Here is a 24,440-nt window from a genome sequence, read left to right on the forward strand (position 1 = left end):
ACAGATATGTACCTTCCATTCCTTTCATCTCCTTGGGCTGTATCGTGAAAGGCAGTTCTGGGAAATGGAATTCCTTCCTGTCAGATCTGGAAAAATTCAGCTTTCTTTTGTTTCCATTTGCTATTTGGTCATTTTGAGCTGTTCGCTCATTAAATATACCCTTCTCCATTTGGCTCTAAACAAACAAAGAAGTAAGAGTTAATTTTAAAAAAGATGTGTAACTATTTTTTGAATCATAAGCCTAAAATTGCCAGCCATTTGGAAGGTAATAAGATAGTCATAAAAGGTCTACATTTGCAAGGTTATTTAATAATTAAGAAGTAGAATAGAATACCATTAAACACATAAACAGATTGAATTCCAATAAAAGTTTCATGAAGAAAACTTTTAAAGATATATTGGATAATCTGAGAATACTAGTGTTGATCATGAGAAGCATAATCTTAACTTTTAATTTATAATCCTACTCATTGTACTCTGACTTTGACAAACTGCTTCAGTTCATTTTATTAATAATTTATTTTCCATTTACAAAATGATGTACTCTGGACACATTGAAAACCTGAGAACCTAGAACTCTAGAAATGTGTTACCCATTTTCACTCATTTGGCAACAGATGACAAAAAATCTGCTAAGTTAATGAACACTCTACCACAATGTAATATGTAGTATGCCACTGTGTGAATATATATTAATGTGCTTAATGACTTGCTTGCTCTTAGATAGATTTGTGTTGTTTTCATTTTTTATTATTATAAATAACATTATGCTTCAATTTTTAAATTTTTTTTTCAACGTTTATTTATTTTTTTGGGACAGAGAGAGACAGAGCATGAACAGGGGAGGGGCAGAGAGAGAGGGAGACACAGAATCTGAAGCAGGCTCCAGGCTCTGAGCTGCCAGCACAGAGCCTGATGTGGGGCTCAAACTCGTGAACCGCAAGATCACCACCTGAGCTGAGGCTGGATGCCGTACCTACTGACCCACCCAGATGCCCCACTGAATATATTTTTCTAGTGAAAAGTTTGGTGTGTCTATTTGGTAATTGCCTTTAATCTATAAATAAGATATTAAAAACACTTTGGGGGCAGTAAAAGACCAAAAAGTCTTGTGCCTTTTTTTTTTTTAAGATTCTATTTTTTTTTTAAACTAATCTCTACACACTACGTAGGGCTCGAATGTATGAACCAGAGGATCAAGAGTCACATGCTCTTCTGACTGAGCTAGCCAGGCACCCCAAGTCTTGTGACTTTTAAGAGTGAAAATCTTAACTTTTTTTGTGCAAGTCACACATTAAATACAGAAATCAAATTATAAGAAATTAACGAAAACTGAAAGCACTAAGGAAATAATGGCCTATTTTCATCTCAGGAGGGAAAAAAAAAAGCTAAAAGCACATTTTTTAAAATGTTGGAGCCCTAAAGATAGAAAAAAGGATTGAATGGGGAGGGAGTCAAGGATAAAGTTTAAAAGAGGCCATATTTTAATGACTAGGTTCTTGCCTTACTTGAGTGGGACCTAATCCTTTTGCCTGCTATTAGACATAACCTGTACAATAGATTGTGAAGAAGTATGTCTCTTTTTCACTCTTTCAGTCAACCTATTATTTAAAAATGAAGGCAAAGTTATTAGAACTCCCCATAAGCACTTCTGTTTTAGCTTCAGTAATGAAGTGATATCATGGCAGTCTACAGTTTGAACACTGAGTGACAAAATGCAATCACATTGTGTAAATGCCAATTGATAGAAGTTGGTGAAAACAGAGCAGAGAACAACTTGCTCATGGCCAACATCAGTGGTAACAACCATGTTGTGGGCTCACTCCAGCTGGCCTACTTGGTTTCTTGTATTTGTTCTAAATCTGGATCTCTTAACTACTGGTTTCTGAATTTCTGAGCTTGGTTTCCAAGGCTGGCTTACAACCATGGTTATTGCAACTAGGGTTTTGGGGTCCTCTCAAGAACAAATGGGCTCTTGCTGTCTGTAGACTGTTGTACCTTTGGACTGACACAGAAACGTCCACTGGCCCACTGCTGCAGCCATTGAGCTTTACAACTTATAGCTCAAACCAGTCTGTTAGTATGGGCTTGGGATGCTGAATGTAGTCTCCTTCCTAACCCAGATTCATGGTAGTGTCCCTAAATTTAAAGGGTTTTTTTATTATTTTATTTTAGAGAGAAAGAAAGAACAGGAGCATGGGAGAGGACAGAGGGGGAGAGAGACAGACAGACAGACAGATAGACAGAGAATCCTAAGCAGGCTCCACACTCAGTGTGGAGATTGGTGCAGGGCTCCATCCCATGACACTGAGATCATGACCTGAGCCGAAATCAAGAGTTGGACACCCAATCAACTGAGCCACCCAGGTGCCTCTCCCTAAATTTAAAACTATCCCTGATGCCTTACTAAATAGACCCTTGCTATATACATCACACTGCCCTTGATTAACCAGACTCATGGTACCAGTCTTTCAATCTGTATCAGTAGCTAAATCTACAACTGGCCCAATATGTTGTTTTCCTCCCCAAATACTTGATCTTCAAAGGCTATTTGACTATAAACGATTATTTTCAACTATTCTCCTCCATTTAGAAAATCTGCTATGAGGGGCGCCTGTGTGGCGCAGTCGGTTAAGCGTCCGACTTCAGCCAGGTCACGATCTCGCGGTCCGTGAGTTCGAGCCCCACGTCGGGCTCTGGGCTGATGGCTCAGAGCCTGGAGCCTGTTTCCGATTCTGTCTCTCCCTCTCTCTCTGCTCCTCCCCCGTTCATGCTCTGTCTCTCTCTGTCCCAAAAATAAATAAACGTTGAAAAAAAAAATCTGCTATGATACAGAAAAAAATGCTTACTTTGTTATACCAAGGCACATCAGTCCCAGAACCTAGGTCATATCACCTTTTTCTTCTTCAAATGGGAAGAAATTATCCTGAGGCTCTTGTTTTTAAAAGTGAGGTTTTTCCCAAAGGCATAAGTGGAAAATTAGACATCTATATAGGTAAGAAAAGTTAATTTCTTCTATGGCATTCTTAAGAAACACTCAGTAATGTCCTATTATTATAATTTCAATATATCCTCAAATTCAGTTTATATACAGACACTATGAACTTGATTCCTTAAAACACCTTTATATAGGAATGTTGTATCACTTAGGTTCATTTCCTTCTGTCTTTTTCTGTCACAACTCACCTTGGAGTGGGAAAGATTTGACTTGGGATTTGAAGCCACCAAATTACTGCTAGTTAGATTGATAGGTGGCATCATCATACTACCTCCAGCATGTGGATCATTTTTCATTCCATTAGAGTTAGTGCCGGGATTGACAGGGTTTGGTAGTTCACTGATTATAGATTTTGTGTCTTGAGATATAGTATGAACATTTTCAATTGCATCCTGTTGACAATGTCCACCTTCACACTCTGTCTTTTTTGATTCTAAGATATCTCCTTTTCCTCCTTTGACTTTAATAACTCTGACTTTGATCTCCTTGGGCCTTTTCTCTTTTTCCATTTCCTGGAATAGGAAATATCCAAACATCCAAAATCTGAGTCAGAAGAACAGTTATTTTTATCATTAGAGTGCTACTTATAATACAGTTATATTGGCCAGAAAGAGAATAGTCTTTACCTTTCCCAAAATTGGAGTACTTAACAGTGTATTGGTAGAAGTTGTTTTCCTTTCATCTTTCATAAGTTCATTTTCTTTAGAATTCTCTTTTGGCTTTATGAATGAATTGACTTTTGCTTCTTGTAGTAATTTAGCTCTCAGTTCTGGTATAAATCTGATAAAACAAGCAATTATCAACCAATAATCTTTTATTTATATAAAGTATTTTATCTTTAATGTACCAGTTAATCAATTAATTTACGTGCTAACTACAGCATAAATGAGTTATTAAAAATGCATGTGTGCCAAGAGATGGTACAATATTTATTTAATACAAATGGCTTCCTGGTAAAGATAAATCTTCCAAAAATTTTGGCATGGGAATTTACTATATAAAACTTTTAGAAAACTTTACTCAATAAAATTATTTTTTTAATTTTCATAAATGTATTATTCTTTCCAAGGAAAACCCAAACCATTTTGTCCTTTTTGTGTTTCTTCAAAGTAACAGTACTTAAAAGATGAACTAATTAGTTTCTGAAATCTTAGTCTAGAGAAATATTTTTAGTACACAATGTAACAGAATACATCAATATTGAAGGGGGATGATTTTGGTTTTAGTTTGATTTTTTTATGTTACTTATTTTTTAATAGAAAACCATTCACATGGCTCAAAACGTAAAAGGCTGTATTAAAAAGTCTCCTTCCTACCCTGCCCCTGAGTTGCACAGTTCCCCTCCCTGAAGCAGCTATTATTATCACTTTGGAGAAATTTTATTTTATTTATTTTTTTAAGTGGCTCTACACACAATTGGGTCTTGAACTCACCCCCCAAGTTCAAAAGTCACATCCTCCACCAACTGAGCCAGCCAGGTGTCCCCTAGTTTGTGGAAACTTTAAAATACCATTCCATGAGTAAATTCTTCCCTAGTTCAACCCAATCTTGACAGGGCTGTGCAGGGCACATGTCTAGTAAAGGGGAGTGTGAAGAGATGAAGAAAATAAACAGTGTGATTCATTTGGCTGAATAAGAAAATGTCATACTTCTGCCAAAACTCCTTTGCATTGCAGAAGGCTCTGTGAAAGGGAGAGGTCACTTATCAAAGGAAAAGGTCTTCTCCAAACATTTTCTGAGAATTCGATCATTGGAATTCAAGAACTTTCACCCCATCATGCTAAAATCCTAGTATCTAAGTATCCAGGAGAAATCAACTTGGTCTATGGAGAAGTGATATAAAGCAACTTTTTAATTCAATAACTGGCACTTTTTTCATCAATGGATTTTCAATATACCTTCTTTACATTTTTTATTTTATATTAAAATTCTTAAAATGCTTCAAGTTCTAAGTACTCTAAAGGATTCTCTCTTCTTTGCCTTCTTCTATTATAGTATATCTTCAATGGCAGTTCCTGGAACTTTCCATGCCTAATCTTAAATTCATCACATTTTCAAATGATGTCCATATTTTCTGACCTCACATCCAAAGACCAACTGAATGGCTCTGCAATTAAAGAAAAAATTCTTCTTTCAAAGCCCAAATAGAAAACAGTGGGTTTTCTTTTAAAGAAATACAGCTGATTTATAAATATACACTGTCATTATATGTTACATATACAATGTTGGACACAGAAGGACTAGAGGCATGGTCCCTACGTTCCAGAAATTTCCATTTTGGTAGGGAGAATATGACAACAGGGACTGCAATAGAGAATAAATAAAGCAGAGGGAAAAAAATCATTCGGGAAATAAATGCCAACTATAACATATAGATCAGAGAAGCTGTCAGAAGAGGAAAAACCAGACTATTCTGAGTCAGAGGTCCAAATGGGAATAAAGTTAAAGAGTACTGATTGTTTATTTACTATCTTCTGGCCTATGATTGCCATTGGAAATGTGTGTAAAGAGCTTAGCATACTGCCTAGGACATAGTAACTGTAATGAATGTTAACTACAATGATTTTTATTACAATTTTCATCATAACACCTGTGAGCCTACCATATACCTAGTCAATAGCGAGGAACTCAGTAAAGTTTTTGTTAAATTGAATTTTCTGTGTGTGTAACATTAACCTATGCAGCAATTCTCATGTTACTAAAACTTCCTAATATAAAACACTATAAAGTCCATAATCACTCAACATGCTTACTTTTCTATAAATCCATCTCTAGTAAAATACTCATGATGCAAAAGATCAGTTGATGATGTCCTCTCAGCAGGATCAATTTGTAAACAAGCCTAGAAAATGAAAAAAAAAAAAGATTCTAACATTAATAAGTTTCTAACAGGGCTCTATAAGGTAAAAATTAAATTGACCTATGTAGAAGTTAACTAATTACCCAGAGCTAAAAAGATTCTTTTTTTTTTTTTAATTTTTTTTTTCAACGTTTATTTATTTTTGCGACAGAGAGAGACAGAGCATGAACGGGGGAGGGGCAGAGAGAGAGGGAGACACAGAATCGGAAACAGGCTCCAGGCTCCGAGCCATCAGCCCAGAGCCCGACGGGGGCTCGAACCCACGGACCGCGAGATCGTGACCTGGCTGAAGTCGGACGCCTAACCGACTGCGCCACCCAGGCGCCCCTAATTCCATCTTCTTAAGAATCTTTTTGGGGCGCCTAACCGACTGCGCCACCCAGGCGCCCCTAATTCCATCTTCTTAAGAATCTTTTTGGGGCGCCTAACCGACTGCGCCACCCAGGCGCCCCTAATTCCATCTTCTTAAGAATCTTTTTGGGGCGCCTGGGTGGCGTCCGACTTCAGCCAGGTCACGATCTCGCGGTCCGTGGGTTCGAGCCCCGCGTCGGGCTCTGGGCTGATGGCTCGGAGCCTGGAGCCTGTTTCCGATTCTGTGTCTCCCTCTCTCTCTGCCCCTCCCCCGTTCATGCTCTGTCTCTCTCTGTCCCAAAAATAAATAAAAAAAAAAAATTAAAAAAAAAAAAAAGAAGATGGAATTAGACCTTAGAAATTTCTGACAGTGAGTTCTGACCATTTATTTCCCTAAGAAATTTGTACTTGTAAAGCATTATTACAGGTTAAACGTCCTATGATTCTAGCCAAAACAGAAGTCGGTTTGTTTCAGCTGCAATTAGCAGAAATTAATTTGTTCTTTTTGATCCTCTTATCAGCACCATAAGGTGAAAAGTTCATGGATTATTATTTCCCTTTTACAGTACTAGAAGCATAATTAGTGATTTACCATATGAGGATTTTAACTCATTGTCTGAATCCTAATCCAGTGCTCTTCCTATAATACAACTTCACAAACCTTCAAGCACTCAAATCTTTCAATAATCCATTATAAGAACAGCTCTTTTCTCTTATCCTATTTTGAGAATATTTCAACTGAATAGAGATTTAAAAAAAAAACCCACAAAACAAAAACAGGTGATAGAAGTAAGAGTTTTAAAAATAAGTTGAAAGGAGCCTGGGTAGCTCAGTGGGTTAAGCATCCAGCTTTGCTCAGGTCATGATCTCACGGCTCATGGGCTTGAGTCCCTCACTGGGCTCTGTGCTAACAGCTCAGAGCCTGGAGCCTACTTCAAATTCTGTGTCTCCCTCTCTCACTGCCCCTCCCCTGCTCATACTCTGTCTCTCTCTCTGTGTCTCTCTCTCAAATATAAATAAATATTTTTTAAAAATTAATCATTTAAAAATAAGTCGAACATAAGAAATCTTTATATGGTTGTAAATAGAAGATATTTTTAACCAAAATATTAATGATAGAATTTGAATAAAATTCATTTGCATCATAATTTTCATTCTTCCTTTTTAAAAAGGCAAAGAATAATAATAATTGGTAACTCTTATTGATGTTTACTGTGTGCCACACAACACTCCACCTAGCTTTTTCCTATTATTTGATCCCAGCAACAACCCTACAAGGTATATATTATTACTCCCATTGCACAGATAAAGAGACTGAGGCCCAGAGAAATCAATTTGTCTAAGATCTAATAAATAAAAGTGTAATTAAAATCCAGAAAAACCAAGGTAATTGAATATAATATTACCTTTTCATTTGTTTGTTCATACAAATATGTATGTTTAAAGTGATTCACAAAAAAAAAGTTGTAAAGATCTGCTATACAACAATAAGAATATAGCTAATGTATAGCTATACTATACATTTTGAAATTTGGTAAGAGGGTAGATTTCATATTATGCATTTTTTACTGTAATAAAAATATATTGAGTCACAAAGCAAAACTGAATTCATTATCCACTTTATGATGCGGGAATACCCGTACCCTTAAAACTGCAACTAGTTAAAAATATATACTTATTTTAGAGTGTAACAGTAATCTGTCAATAAAATTTATTAAGAAAAATGTTAAAAAGTCTGCCCAAGTCATAGCCTATTAGGCAGACTAAATTAGTCCTTCTCTGAATAATATAACCAGAAAATTTAAATCTATGCCCTAGTTTGGAAAATGTAAAATATGATACTTTGAGAAACAGACTGGCAGTTTCATTAAAAATCAAACATACACATACCTTAAACCCACCCACCATTTCAGTCTTAGATATTTACTCAAGAGAATAAAACTATACATCTACACAAAGACATATACATGAATGTTCATAGCAATTTTATTTGTAACAGCCAAAAATAGGAAACAACCCAAAACAAGGGAATAGATTAATAATTGCTACAGATCCATACAATGGACTACTACTCAGCAATAAAAAGGAATCAACTACTGATACACACAAAGCCATGAATGAATCTCTAAACCATAATGCTGAGTTGAAGAGTACATACTATGTAATTCCATGTATATATATTCTAGAAAATGTGAACTAATCTACAGTGACAGAAAGCAACTCAGAGGTTGTCTGGGAACTGAAATGATGGGAAAGATAGATTGTAAAAGGACAAGAGGACATTTTGTAGGGTGATGGCAATGTTAGATATCTTGATTGTGGTGGTGGTTTCATAGGTGTATACACCTATCAAAACTCATCAAATTGCAAATTTTAAGTATGTGTAGTTTACTGTATATAAATTATGTCACAATAAAGTTGCTTACAAAATTTAAATCTAGGAAATGATACATGCTTTGCCCAAATATTAAGATGTATTTTAAAGTTGCAATAGTCGGGGCACCTGACTGGCTCAGTCAGTGGAACATGTTACTCTTGATCTCAGGGTTCTGAGTTAAAGTCATATGTTGAGTATAGAGATTACTTAAAAATAAAACCTAAAATAAAATAAAAGTGGGAAGGAGTAATTAAAAACAAAAATAAAGTTACAATAATCAATTAAACTGGTACTTACACTAGACTAAAGAAAGAAATCAATGAAATAGAAACAGACCCAAGCATGTATAAGTATTTTGTCTATGATAAATGTTGCAAACCAAGTCACAGGATTATTCAAGTTGAAGAAAAATATTTACAACATATATGATAAAGACTAATATGCTTATTACTTCACAAATCTATATGAAAAAAGATGGTCTAATTGACAAATAGTTTAATCATTCTTAAATATTGTTTATATTATTTCTATAGATTTATATTATATATTATATATTAATAATTTTTCATTATTATGGCCAATTTGTATTGTATTATATTAATAATAAAGGTAATATATTCAACCTTTCCTGTAATCATATAACTGCAACTCAAAAAAAGATGCTATTTTAAACTTATTAAATTGGCAAATATTTTGTAATGCCTGGCTGGCTCAGTCAGTGGAGTATGTGACCCCTGATCTTGAGGTTATGAGTTTGAGCGCCACATTGAATATAGGTGTTACTTTTGAAAAATAGGCAAATAGGAGAATGTGGGTGTCTCAGTCAGTCGAGCATCAGACTCTTGATTTTGGCTCAGGTCATGATCCCAGGGTTGTGGGACTGATCCCCATGTCAGGCTCCACACTGGGTATGGAACCTGCTTAAGATTCTCTCTCCCTCTCTCTTTGCCCCTCCCCTGCTCATGCTCTCTCTCTCTTAAAATAATAAATAAACATTTTTGAAACAATAAAAAATAGGCAAATATTTCAAAAACTGTAATATCCAATGTTAGATTGAGAGTGGGAATTTATATCCAATGCTGCTTGGGAGTACTTGAGTATAAATCAGTAAAACCTTTCTGGGGGAAAATATAGAACAATATATCAAAACTTCTGAAAAATGGGGCGCTTGGGTGGCTCAGTCGGTTAAGCAGCCGATCTCAGCTCGGGTCATGATCTCATGTTTCATGGATTCGAGCCCTACATCAGGCTCTGTGCTGACGGCTCAGAGCCTGGAGCCTGCTTTGGATTCTGTGTCTCCTTCTCTCTCTGTCCCCCCCCACCCCCCCACTCATGCTCTGTCTCTGACTGAGTCTCTCCCTCAAAAATAAACATTAAAAAAAATCTTTTTTTTTTAATTCTGAAAAAGTGCAAACCCTGTGGCCCGCTAATCATAATTCTAGGAATTTATCCTAAAAAAATAATAAAATAAGTTCAAAAAGACATATTTAAAAGATGTTCACTAGGCTGCCTGGGTGGCTTAGTCATGTGAGCATCTGACTGTTAATTTTGGCTCAAGTTATGATCTCATGGTTTCAGGGGAATCCAGCCCCACACTGGGCTCTGTGCTGATGGTGGGAAGCCCGCTTGGGTTTTTTCTCTCCCTCTCTCTGCCTCTCCCCTGCTCATACTTTCTTGCTCTCAAAATAAATAAAGATTTCAAAATTAATTAATTAATTAATTCAATAAAAGACATTCACTAAAGCATCTTTACCAATAGTGACAGAGAAAACCTGAAAACAAATGTTCAAAATTGTAGGATCAGTTAAACAAACTATATTATAGTCATACAGTGGAATACCATGTAACCATTGAAAATTATGATATAGTTCCATATTTACTGAGATGGTTACATAACAAACAGGTCACACAACACTGTGTGAAGTATGACATCTTTTAAAAAGCATAAATTTCTATGCACGTATTTGGTTGACAAAAGCCTAGAAGTATATAAATCAAAATATCAACAGTAATTTTTCCAGATTGTGGGAAAACCTTAACTTCTCCTTTTTGTTTATCATGTATTTTCTACTTTTTCTATAATCATTACGTATTCTTTGTAGAATTAAAACTATGATATATAAAATAAATTCAATTGAAAATGTAGTAAATAAATCTGATTCTTAGGAAATTCTAGTTCTCTCCAGATACCAATGAAATCATTTTTTCCTTTAAGAATAGTCTTTAGATGTTACATATCATACGGTTAGTAAGTTTACCTAAATAGCAAAAGCAACAATTAATATTAACATTTGTTGATAGTTTATCAAAGGCCCTGTGCTCAGAACATTTTCACCATTACCTCATTTAATTCTGCGGCCCCAGAAAATGAAGACTGTTAAAGCTGTTTTATAGCCCAGTAAACTGGGGCACAGAGATTAAGTGACTTTCCCAAGGTTACAGAGCTAATTAGTGACACAGCTGAGTTTTAGTCTATGTGATTCCAGAGCCCCTTCTGATAAACACTACACCATATTTGCTTTGAAATTTAGGTAACCACTTTTTTTAAAGGGCTATACATCAGAAATAAGATACCTCACTTGACCTGGGAAAGGAAATTGGCTGGATAGAAAAAATAAACAGAAGCAGATTTAACTTTCCACAGTAAATTCTCTAACTTTTTGAATTTTGTACTGAGTATATTGGCATATTTATTACTGAGTTTAAAATAAAATTTAAATTTTAAAATAATTAGAAAGTGCTATACAGTATAATGTTTTTGTTTTCTTTAAATTCAGGGTGAATTTATAAAATTAAAACTGCAGCTGCCAATGCCTTGTAGATATCTTACGATACCAGTGTACAAGGAACAGATCCCTAACTTGGGTAGACTGGCTGTTAAAAGGTGGTGATAAACACTGCAAGTCCTTTGAATTTTTCCAGTTTATCCCTAATTATCATTAAAATTGGGATAAACTAAAAATAATGGACAGGATTATCCTAGGGAGCTTTCAGTTTTATAGTCTATGAATTTTAATTTCTCTGGACTAAAGACATAAAGACAGAGGAATATAGTAACTGTTAACAGTCAACATTACGAATCCTTTTGGAATTTCATTAAAGTAATATCCTAAAACTGTATTATAATTTATGCAAATTTCCCCAAAATATGTCCTTAATTCTTAACCTACATGAACTATATCTGCCAACAATCCATTTAGCTTTGGGTATTTTTTTCTTGCATTTTTGGGGTGTTGAACTTGAGGAAGGACCACCCCAGCAAAAATGGGACTCTTGGAAAAGATATTCTGTAAATGAGGTGTCAAATTGCCTGGAAAGAAAAAAAAATATGAATATAAGAAAACAAGGAAATTAATCTAAAATCAAAATAAATTGCTATGTGACTTGCATTAAATTACTAAAAAGGGAGAATAACAATTATGTTAATTTTTTAAGGTTGAAGAAGGCACTATCTGAATACAGCATAAAAGTTCATAAGTTTCCCCAGTAATCTGTTGATAGCAGGTAAGCAGTAGAAAATTTAAAACCACCAGGTTCGTTTTCATTTCCCAAATTATACGACATAATATATGATGCTGTCAAGAAAAGCGCAAACTTTTACATATTTCCATATGGGCATCTAAATAGCTTAACTAACAAGTGTTCGTCAGCAAAGCCTTACTTAAAACAGCTAAAATATCTAAATTATTTAGAAATAGCAATATTGCAAAGAAGAAACAAGGCTATGGAGTAGTAGTAGAATGGAAAGAACTATAAACAGCAGTGGAGAAAGCTAAGTTCTAGCGCCAGTTTTGCTATAACTAGGGCTGTGACCTTGGGCAAATCTCTTTCCTTTCTATGCTTCAGTTTCCTTATCTGTAAAAGGACAAAAGTAATCCTATCATCTCTAGGGTTTTTTTTCTAACATTAATCTAATAACGAGAACTTTAAAGATGACCCAAAAAAGTATGATGCTCTAAGACTCTGAACTAAATCTTTAATTAATATTTATCCAGATTTCATGATTTTTATGGTTGCTCACAGTATCTTCTTCATGATCTGTAATTACATGTTTATGTATAGCCTCTCTACCACAAAAGGGGCTCCTCAAACTCCTCATTCAGAAATATATAAAAAAACAAATCATTGAAACTCCATGAGCAAGGCTAACCATCAAAATGTTTGGATAGTCAAGGCAGATCATCATAATTCAGCTCTCATCAAGTGTATTTTTAATTACTTTTTTAATTTAATAAAAATTTAATGTTTATTTATTTTTGAGAGAGAGGCAGAGACAGAGTGCGAGCAGGGGAAGGACAGAGAGAGAGAAAGACACAGAATCTGAAGCAGGCTCCAAGTTCTGAGCCATCAGGCACAGAGCCCACCACAGGGCTTGAACTCACAAATTGTGAGATCATGACCTGAGCTGAAGTCGGACGCTTAACCAACTGAGCCACACAGGCACCCCTCAGCAAATGTATTTTTGAATAAGTTATTTAGGTACCTGGTTATTTATTGTGGCTAAAAAAAAAAAAAGAAAATTCTCAGTAACTTTCTATCTCCAACTACTTTAAAAGATATCTAAATCAACTCTATTATTTAAAAGTCCTCTTTCAGAGATGCAAATATTTGTAGAAGCCAAAACTTTAGAACAACTTTCAGACAATTTGAAGTAGTTTCCTACTGTACTATTTTTCTTACTATCAATCATTAGCAAATGTCTTAGCTACTTACATCCTAGCAAAGAAAATATTATTTACAAAAACAGAGAATTTTCTACTTTCTTTATCAGCCCAAGGCATCCACTTGCTGCCATCTACCAAAACAATATGCTTCCCTGTTCTTATAAAGAAAAAACTGAATCTGAATATCAAGCAGACGTGATCTGGCAATATCTATTTCAAGCATGTAACAGTATATTTCAGTAGTACCTACCTACTTTTAAAACAATTTTATGAAGTAAATCCAAATCAGAGCTGCTAGGAAGATAGGGATTTCCAGTGGCCATCTCAATGATCATACAACCTAAAGCCCAGATATCTACAGGTCTGGAACAACAAGAATAAATTGCTTTTTCATGGAGAAATACATACCTTTTCTAAAAAAATTTTTTAAATAAAGTTGCAGCCAAAGAAAAAAGAATAGTTAAATGGTATCACTTATAAATTTTCACCTTAGTATCATAACCCAACTTTAGGATATATATAAACACTATCACATTTTATTAATAATATTAAATAGCTTATATTTAAATCATATGAGAAGCCACGTAGTAGTCCAGATGAAAAGTAACTATAATTCTAAAATTGTTTCAAATACTTATATAAGGACATTATGATAAATGGTTTATTAATTAGAATAATTGAATACCAAAATCATCTTGTTTTTTAAGGAATATAAAAAATCTTAAATATTTTACCATTTACATTTACTTATCTTAAGGTGTTGTGAGTCATTCATAATTCCAACATTTTCCCATTAATCAGTTTTTCTTTTAAGTTTACTTATTTATTTTGAGCAAGTGAGTGCAAGCAGGGAGAGGGGGCAGAGACAGAGAGAGAGTCCCAAGCAGGGGCTAGGGGCTCCATCCCACAAACTGTCATGACCTGAGCTAAGATTAAGAGTTGGACATTTAACCAACTGAGCCACCCAGGCGCCCGTGACATAACCAGTTTTTAAAAGATAGTTTACATTACTAAGACTTTTAAACAGATAAAAAGCAGCCCTATCTCACATTCAGAAGAAATATAAACACTACAGTGAGGGGGTACCTGGGTGGCTCAGTTGGCTAAGCATCCGACTTCAGCTCAGGTCATGATCTCGTGGTCTGTGAGTTCAAGCCCTGCATCGGGCTCTGTGCTGACAGCTCAGAGCCTGGAGCCTGCTTTGGATTCTGTGTCTCCCTCTCTTGCTCTGCCCCTCCTCCACTCATGCTCTGTCTCTCTCTCTCTGTCTCAAAACTAAAATAATAATAATAATAATAATTAAAAAAAACGCTACAGTAAGATATATCTTTCTCTAATCCAATTGATAAAAATTATAAGATTCAGTAACTGCTGTATCGGTGAAGCTATGGAAAATGAATACTCCCATGTACTGTTTTGGGAGTGTAAACTATACTTATTTGAAGGGAAAATTGGCAAAAGTTATCAAAATAAAAAATGTACATACTTTTGGGGCACCTGGGTGGCTCAGCTGGTTAAGCAACTCACTCTCAATTTTGGCTCAGGTCTTGATTGCATGGTTGTGAGATCAAGCCCTGCATTGAGCTCTGCACTGGGCGTGGAGTCTACTTGAGATTCTCATTCTCCTTCTACCCCCCCACCCCAACTCCTGCTCATTCTCTCTCTCTCTCTCCCCTTCTCAAAAAAAGGGAAAAAAATGTACATACTTTTGGCCAACTTTATTCCTAGGAATTTATACAAAGATCTGCCCACCCTTGAACACAAAGATAAATGATAAAAGATAAATAATAAGCACTATTTGTGGTAGAAAAAAAAATGGAAACAACCTAAACATCCATCAACAGAAGAAAGGCTATGTAAAATTTTGTATAATACACAACAAAATATTATTCACCTGTTTAAAAAGATAAGGTATATGATAATATAAAGTGATTCTGGGGTGCCTGGGTGGCTCAGTCAGTTAAGGATCCGACTATATATTTCAGCTTAGGTCATGATCTCACAACTCATGGAATGAAGCCCTGAGCCACTGCTTGGGATTCTCTCTCCTCTCTCTGCCCTTCCCCCTGCTCATATGCTTGCTCGCTTGCTCTCTCTCAAAATGAATATTTTTAAAAAAAATTTTAATAAAAATTAAACAAAAATAAAGTGATCTCCAGGAGGGGCCCCTGAGTGGCTCAGGGGAAAGAGCATGCAACTCTTCATCTCAGGGTCATGACTTCAAGCCCCATGCTCGGTGAACAGATTACTTAAATAAATATTTTTTAAAAAATTCTTAAGTGATCTCCAAGATAAACTCTCAAGTGAAAAAAAGCAAAATTCAGTAAAGAAATCCTGGAAGATCTATATAAATGGAGAAATATTGTATATTCATGAATAGGAAGACTCAATATTGTCAAAATGTCAGTTCTTCCCAACTTGATCTATAGATTCGGTGCAATCCCAGTCAAAATCCAATTTGGATACCAACAAACTGATTCTAGAGTTTATACTGTTGGGATACTTGGGTGGCTCAGTCAGTTGAGCCTCCAACTTCAGTTCAGGTCATTATCTCGTGGTTCGTGAGTTCGAGCCCCATGTTGGGCTCTGTGCTGACAGCTCAGAGACTGAAGCCTGCTTTGGATTCTATGTCTCCCTCTCTCTCTGCCCCTCTGCCACTCACGCATGCGTGTTCTCTGTCTCTCTCTCTCTTTCTCAAAAATAAATAAATATTTAAAAAATATAAGTAATATTTAAATTTATATTGTTTATACATAGTTTAAAAAGAGACACCATGCTCAAAATTGAGTCACTTGTGCTAAGCCCACATCACCAAACTGAAGCTTAATACTTAACTTAATTTGCTTCAACTTATCCCAGAAATGGGATATTAAACTAGTCAGTCTGGAATTACCTGATCAGCACTCCTCAATGCTGCCTGAGTTTCTGCCAGACAGAACCCTGCCATTCTCTAAAGGAAGGTGAAAAATAATCTATTCTTTACTAGTAACTTCCTTGCCTTGCTCTCTTTTGCCTATGTAAGTCTTTCTATTTTGTACAGCCCTTTGGGGTGCCTTTCTATCTGCTAGATGGAATGCTGCCTGATTCACAAATTGTTGAATAGAGCCATTGAGATTTTTTCAACGTTTATTTATTTTTGGGACAGAGAGAGACAGAGCATGAACGGGGGAGGGGCAGAGAGAGAGGGAGACACAGAATCGGAAACAGGCTCCAGGCTCTGAGCCATCAGCCCAGAGCCCGACGCGGGGCTCGAACTCACGGACCGCGAGATCGTGACCTGGCTGAAGTCGGACGCTTAACCGACTGCGCCACCCAGGCGCCCCGAGCCATTGAGATTTTTTAAATGTTTTTTTAAATTTATTCTTGAGAGAGAGAGAGAGAGACAGACAGAGCATGAGCGAGGGAGGGGCACAGAGAGAGCGGGACCCAGAATCCAAAGCAGGCTCCAGGCTCTGAGCTATCAGCACAGAGCCTGACGCAGGGCTTGAACCCACAAGCGGTGATATCATGACCTGAGCCAAAGTCAGATGCTCAACCGACTGAGCCACCCAGGCACTCCGAGCCATTAAGATCTTTAACTTTTACTCAGCTGAATTTTGGTTTTTAACAATATGGTAAGGCAATAGACCAGAAGGGCCAACACAATGTTGAAGAAGAACAAAGTCAGAGGAAAGATACCCCTTAACTTCAAGACATATTATAAAGCTACAATAATCAAGACACTGGTATTGGTGAAAGAATAAACAGATGAAGAGAACAGAATAGAGTCCAGAACTAGACTCACAAGAATAACTAAACTTTGACAGAGGAGAAAAGATGATTTAAACTGACAAAGGAGAAAGGACAATCCAGTAGAGAAAGGAAAATCTTCAACAAATGATACTAGAACAACTAGACATCCGTATATGGGGGGAAAAAAGAAGCTAGACACAGATCTTAACATTTTCACAAAAATTAACTCAGAATGGATCACAGATATAAAAATTATATACAAAACTATAAAACTTCTAGACAATAATATAGGAAAAAATCTAGATGATCTTGGGTTAGGTGATGAGTGTTTTTTTTTAAGATTTTTTAAATGTTTTTTATTATTTTTGAGAAAGAGAGATATAGCATGACCGGGGGGGAGGGGGTGGGGGGGGCAAAGAGAGAGGGAGACACAGAATCCAAAGCAGTCTCCAGGCTCCAAGCTGTCAGCACAGAGCCCGATGTGGAACTTGAACTCAGGACTGTGAGATCATGACCTGATCTGAAGTCAGACGCTTAACCAACTGAGCCACCCAAGGTGCCCCTGAACTGTACAATTTAAATGGGTGAATTTTATGGTATGTGACTCATATCTCAAAAAAATTGTAACAAAAGTGTAGATTAAACTAAGTAGATGCACTTATGGAAGTAGATAAAACTATAAAGAAATACAAGGAACTGAATATAATAAAAATCAACAAGATGGTTACTTTTGGGATAAGGGAGAGTGATAAAATTGGAACAGGGAACATGGAGGGCCTTCAGGGGGGCAGAAAAATTCTATTTTTTTATTCAAGTGTAATTAATATATATTAGTTTCAAGTGTATAATGTGATTCAACAATCCTATACACTATACACTACTCATTGCTCATCATAAGTGTTTCTTAATCCCCTTCACCTATTTCAACCAACCCTTAACTCCAAAATTCTATTTTTTGATCTGTTGCTAAGACTGTATTTTTGTTGTGCTGGATTTTTTGTATCTCTGTGTTGTTTCACAATAAAACGATTTTTTTTTAAAGATGCACTAGTAAATTTATTTCAGACATAACGTGAAGTCCCATAGAAGCCAAATTTACCATGTACAAGTCACCAATTTTGGCTCTGTGGAATACAAGAGATTATACCTGTTCTCAAGGAACTTATCTTTCAGCAGGAAGCATTTTTTTTAATTTTTTTTTTTTAACGTTTAGTTATTTTTGAGACAGAGAGAGACAGAGCATGGACGGGGGAGGGGCAGAGAGAGAGGGAGGCACAGAATCTGAACCAGGCTCCAGGCTCTGAGCTATCAGCCCAGAGCCCGACGTGGGGCTCGAAGTCACGGACCTCGAGATCGTGACCTGAGTTGAAGTCGGACGCTTAACCAACTGAGCCACCCAGGCGCCCCAGGAAGCATTTTTTTTTTTAAAAGCTAGAACTAGATCATATTAGTATTAACTGGCACAAAATTTACACACAATGAACAAGAAGATTTAGAAGGGGATATGATTTGGGGGCAAGGGTTAGGAATAGCAGGTGCATGAGAAAAGGAATTTAAGATATCATGAAGAGAGAGTAAAACTGGGACACAGATCTTATGGGGCTACACTTATTGAGTATTTATTATATTTTAATCTTTTTCATTCATTTAGTCATTTGATTCTCACCACAAACCTATGAAGCTTGTCCTATTATTATTTCCATTATACAGATAAAGTAACTGAGGCACAGAGATGGTGTACGTAGGGATCAGTGGGAAGTATAGTTGAAAAGGTACTTAGGGGTGCCTGGGTGGCTCAGTCGGTTAAGTGTCCAACTTCGGCTCAGGTCATGATCTCACAGTTTGTGAGTATGAGCCCCACGTCAGGCTCTGTGCTGACAGCTCAGAGCCTAGAGCCTGCTTCAGATTCTGTGTCTTCCTTTCTCTCTGCCCTTCCGCAGCTGTGCTCTGTCTCTCTCTGTCTCTCAAAAATAAATAAACATTAAAACAAATTTTTTTTAAAGAAAAGGTACTCAGGAATGACCTTGTGTTAGTTTACCTGTGTTTTATATCCTTTTATTTTAAATGGGGATGATGAGGAGGATGGGCAAAATGGGTGAAGGGTAGTAGGAGATACAGACTTCCAGTTACAAAATGATTAAGTCACAGGAATAAAAGGCACAGCATAAGGAATATAGTCAATAGATATTATGATAGTATTTTAAGGTGACAAATGGTAGTTACATTTGTACTGAGCATAGCATAATGTAAACAGATATTGAATTGTTGTATTGTACACATCAAACTAATGTAGTATTGTGTATCAACTATTTTCTTTCTTTTTTTTTTTTTAAGATTTTATTTTAAGTAATGTCTACACCCAACACGGGACTTGAACTCACAACCCTGGGATCAAAAGTCACATGGTCCACAGGCTGAGCTAGCCAAATGCCCTTCAACTACAGTCAAATAAAAAATATTTTAAATAAAATATCCATATTATCATTTATAAAAATTTTTAAAAATAAAATAAAACAAAATGGGGATGATAACAGCAGCACCTTATCACAGAGTCATTGAGGAAATAAAATTGTTTAATGCATGTAAAGCATTTAGAACAGTTCCTGGCCACGAAGTAAATGCTCATTAAAGTTAGATATTATTGTAAAAACAGAATAATGATTTCTAGAAAAGGTGTTTGAGAATTATCCATGCCCCCCACCCCACCGCCAGTTCTTGTATTAAGTTGGACTACTTGGTCCCTTTATGCACATCAAGATTTGTTATTTATATATTAGATTGTCATTTCATGTACTGTTTCTACTGTTTCACAAAAGACTGAGACAATGCTACTTTCTAAAGTATCTAGAACAGCACAATCTAAAAATTGTTTGCCAGACTTTGTAAAGAGGGTGCCATATTCTGGAAAATAGGAAACTTGGCAGTTCCTATGGTAATGCCAGCAGAGCAAGGTAAATGATTTTGAAATCTTTGCAGAATGTAGAGGTTAAAGAGAAACAGACGTCACTCTGCCATGGTGGGGGCACAGCTTAAAGCAAGCACGGATACAACCTGAGGGATGTCAGCACAGGTCACCTGGCGTTGGGGCCACTCAGCAGCAGAGGGCAAGCATGGTAACACCATTATCTAGCAGGGCAGGTGCCTACGGGGTCTGTCTGTTCTTTTTAGAGGCATCCCTTTCTTATCTCCAACCCAGAAGCAGAAGGCAGAGAGTGTCAATAGTAGGGGTGACAGACACACAAAGGGAAAAAAAGAGATGGCCAGGAAAGGCCAGACAGGATCCCAAAATATACGTACTTTCCATAAGAGGTATCTTTTAATACTAATTCTGGAGCTCTATACCAGCGTGTGGCCACATAGTCCGTATAAATGTCCCCAGGAGATGCTAGAGTTCGTGCAAAACCAAAATCACAGAGCTTAGTAATTCCTGACTGGGATACTAAAATATTCTCAGGTTTTATATCTCGATGAATGATCTAAAAAACAAACAGAAGATGCAATACATTAAAATGAGAATTCATTATCTAGAGGATCACTCAAAAATTATACAGAGATAATCTAGCTAATTAGGACAGTAAAGCTATTTTCTTACCGCAGGCAAAGGATTAACTGCACAATGCAAAAGCTAAATAAGTACATATTTTCAATTCTTGTCATCTCAAAATGAAATGAAGCCAAGAAAACAGATATAATACTAAAAAGGAAAATCACATTCCTAAAAAGAAAGGTAATCAAAAGAACATAATGAAAAACAGGTTAACTTTCCTTTAACCCTGTGCCATTCTAGATACAACTGCCCCTTCTCTCATTCCTTCACAGCTAAACCTCTTGAAGACATTATCTTTACTAAGTCTTTTTTTTCTCATCACTCATTTATTCCTTAAAGTAATATAACCTTAAAGTATATAAAGTAATATAATATAAAGTAATATAACCTTAAAGTAATATAACCTTAAAGTAATAATATAATATTCCTTAAAGTAATCATTCCTTATATAAGGAATATAAAATATTCCTTAATGTCATTTGTTCCCACATTCTATCAGACTGCCCCAATATGTATCTTACTTGACATATTAGAGTAAAAATGTTGCCAAACTATTCCTCCCTTCCTGATCTCTGGGACCTAAAATTCTCCCAGTCCCTTCCATTTCAGTGGCAGTTCCTCTTTCTCTATTTGTCTCTTAAATGTAGGATTCTGGTCCCAGGCTTTCTTTTCTTACACATCCTGTTCCCTGGGCAATGACATCTACTCATTGGTTTTTTTACCACTTTCGTCACCTATCATGGAGACACCATATTCTCTTGGCTTTCTTCCCACCTCTTGGCTGCTCCATCTCAATCTCATCTACACTTCTAGCTTTAGTAACAATGTACTGATAATTTCCAAATTCTATCTCTAACCAAGATATGTCTCCTGATTTCCACAAGGATTGGAAGTCCACAAGAAGTCTGACAAGGCTGACCCACACACAGCTCAAACTTAGCAAATCCAAAACTGAATGCTTCATTTTCTCCCCAAAACCTGTTTTCAACAGTCCTTTAGTTCCATGGATGGAACAAACATTGACCCCATATCTCAAGCCAGAAACCAAGATATTTTTCTCCTTCAGCTCCAATATATATTTTTGTCCCTAGTTCAAGTCCCCTCAACTCTCTCACCAAAATTACTACATTGCCAAATGGTCTCCCTGAATTCATTCTGATCCCCTCCAATCCACTGTCACAGTACTATTTTATTTTATTTTACTTTAGAGAGAGAGATCATGAGCAGGGGAGAGGAGCAGAGGGGTAAGGAAGGAGGGAAGGAGAGAGGGAGAGAGAGAAAGGGAGATTGAGAGAGAGAGAGGGAGAGAGAATCTCAAGCAGGCTCTATGCTGCATGGGGCTTGAACCCACGACCCTGGGAACATGACCTGAGCCCAAATCAAGAGTCAGACACTCAATCAACTAAGCCATCCAGCTGCCCTCAGAGTACTATTTTAAAATCACATGTGTGGGCACCAAACTGGCTCAGTTGGAAGAGCATGTGATTCTTGATCTCAGGGTCATGGGTTCGAGCCCCACGCTGGGTGTAGTAATTACTAAAAAAAAATAAACTTTAAAAAAATTACATGTGTGATCATGTCACTTCTCTGCTTAACATTCTTCAAGGATTTCCCATCCCATAGAACAAATTTGAAACTCCTTAAAATGGCTTATAATGCCTTCTAGAATTTGGCCCTCACTTCCCTAGCCTATACAATATTCGTTTCCTAAGTTTTCAAGGTTTGTCTTATCTCTATGCACTTGCTGATGCTGTTCCAATTGCCTAGAACACTTTGCCTGGCCACCTATTTCCTTAGGTCATAGCTTATATATTTATATTAGTAATATAAATTTATGTTAGTGTTTAAGTAATCTCTACACCCAACCTGGGGCTTGAACTTACAACCCCGAGATTAAGAGTCACAGACTACACTGACTGAGCCAGCCAAGTGCCCCTATTTAATGGTATTCTTTATTTCAATTTGATTGTTGATTGCCAACATGTGTTCTCACATCATTCTGTACTTCCTCCATTACATTATTTGTCATGCTATTTATTAATTGCCTGTTTGCTTGTTTGTAACTCCCACTAGACTATAAACGCCATGAGGGCAAGATTTCTGTATTATTTAAGCTATATCCCCAGTGACCAGTACAGTGCCTAAAACAAAGAAAGCATTTAAAAATTTTATGAATGAAGCATATTCTCATCACTAACAAAGGATCATAGCACAAGTGAAAATATCTCAGTGACAGAAATCTGGCATCTTTCCTTGTTTATACAACTTACTGCTATAAGCGTTTGGGATTGGCTCTTGTTCTGACTCAGTTTCCCTCCATAAGTGGCCAAAACATTAACTTGGGGTAATGAGACACCTTAAATGTACCATATATAAAACTATATTAATCCTTTTTTTAAGTTTGTTTATTAGTTGGGGGGGAGGGGCACAGAGAGAGGGAAAGACAGAATCCAAAGCAGGCTCCATGCTCTCGGCGCAAAGCCCCACACGGGGCTCAGTCTCACCAACTGTAAGATCATGACCTGACTGAAATTAAGAGTCAGATGCTTAACTGACTGAGCCACCCAGGCACCCCTATATTAATCCTTTTTTATTTCTACAACTTTTATTGAATGAGTAGTATATGCTAGGCATTATGCCAAGATCTAAGGATATAACATGAGCAAAAGCCGACATGGAAAAGCACATTAAGATACCACTTCACATATTCTGCCCACCAGATATCTATCACTTTCCTCCTCAGTCTTTTAAAAACGAAGCAGAAAGATGCACTCAGTTGATACGCTTGTATTTTCATTCTGTTCAACAACTACAACCATGACGACATGTGGAATTTTGTTATCCTTGAGAACCAAGCACACTCTAAATCCCAACTTGTAAAACCTGTGTTTGACTAGATCCTCCTTGGCCTTCTACTATCACACTGTGACCTCCATAAACACAGTATTTCCTTCAACTTGTTTAGGTCTTCTTTAATTTCTCTCAATGTTTAGTAATTTTCAGGTTATAGTTCTTATACATCTTTTGTCAGACTCTCCCTAAGTATTTTGTATTTTTGAAGCTGTTTAATGGCATTCTTTTAAGATTTTATTTTTAAGTAATCTCTACACCCAACCTGGGGCTTGAATTTACAACCCCAAGATCAAGAGTCACAGGCTCCACTGACTGAGCCAGCCAGGTGCCCCTATTTAATGATATTCTTTATTTCAATTTCTGATTGTTGATTGCCAACATATAGAAATACAATTAATTTTGGTATATAAATCTTATATCCCATAACTGCGATAAATTTACAAATTAGTTCTGTTAATTTTATTGTAGATTCCATAGGGTTTTCTATGTAGATGATCATATCACTTGTAAATAAAGACAATTTTAGTTCTCAAAAAAATAAGGCACGATTTCACACCCACTAGAATAGCCACAATCAAAATGACAAAAAAAAAGTATTGGGGAGGAAGTATATTGTTGGTGGGGATGTAAAATGATACAGCCACTTTGGAAAACAGTATGGCAGTTTCTTTCTTTCTTTTTTTTTTTTTTTTGACAGTTTCTTTAAAAAGTTAAAACATAAAACCTATGACGCATGTGGTATTTTTTTATGTAAGCTCTACACCCAACATGGGACTTGAACTCATTACCCCCAAGAGCAAGAGTCACATGCTCTACTGTTGGAGCCAGCCAGTCACTCCTACTCATATAGTATTCTTAACTTGACTTATTTTACTTCTTTTTCCCTAGTTCCTGGTAGTTTGGTAAACCAACAGTCCCCCAAATCATGGGGAAAACCAGAAGCCTAGCAGCTCCCAGAGAAAGAAGGACAGTGTCTTATCTCCTCCAAAGCCCCTTTCCCAGGTAGCTGTCATTATTTGATCTGACAAATCACTGAAAAGTCCCACTAGAAATCTTCC

The 24,440-nt window shown here is 36.4% G+C and overlaps 1 protein-coding gene across 1 annotated transcript in view; it reads right to left on the reverse strand.

Annotated features, from left to right (window-relative positions):
* The window catches only part of CDKL3 (cyclin dependent kinase like 3), an 86,648-nt gene that overhangs the window by 47,332 nt on the left and 14,876 nt on the right, over positions 1-24,440 (reverse strand). Inside the window, exons 3-9 of the mRNA XM_047076075.1 lie at positions 20,280-20,458; positions 13,501-13,613; positions 11,757-11,896; positions 5,752-5,840; positions 3,625-3,778; positions 3,187-3,510; positions 13-175 (exon numbers count right to left, since the gene is read on the reverse strand). Coding sequence (XP_046932031.1) covers positions 13-175; positions 3,187-3,510; positions 3,625-3,778; positions 5,752-5,840; positions 11,757-11,896; positions 13,501-13,613; positions 20,280-20,458 — 1,162 coding nt within the window. The remainder of the gene's footprint in view (positions 1-12; positions 176-3,186; positions 3,511-3,624; positions 3,779-5,751; positions 5,841-11,756; positions 11,897-13,500; positions 13,614-20,279; positions 20,459-24,440) is intronic.

The sequence above is a fragment of the Lynx rufus genome, unplaced genomic scaffold (assembly GCF_022079265.1).
Source record: "Lynx rufus isolate CCGP_SWC_20201006 ecotype Redwood Valley unplaced genomic scaffold, mLynRuf1.p SCAF_1, whole genome shotgun sequence".
Taxonomy (NCBI): domain Eukaryota; kingdom Metazoa; phylum Chordata; class Mammalia; order Carnivora; family Felidae; genus Lynx; species Lynx rufus.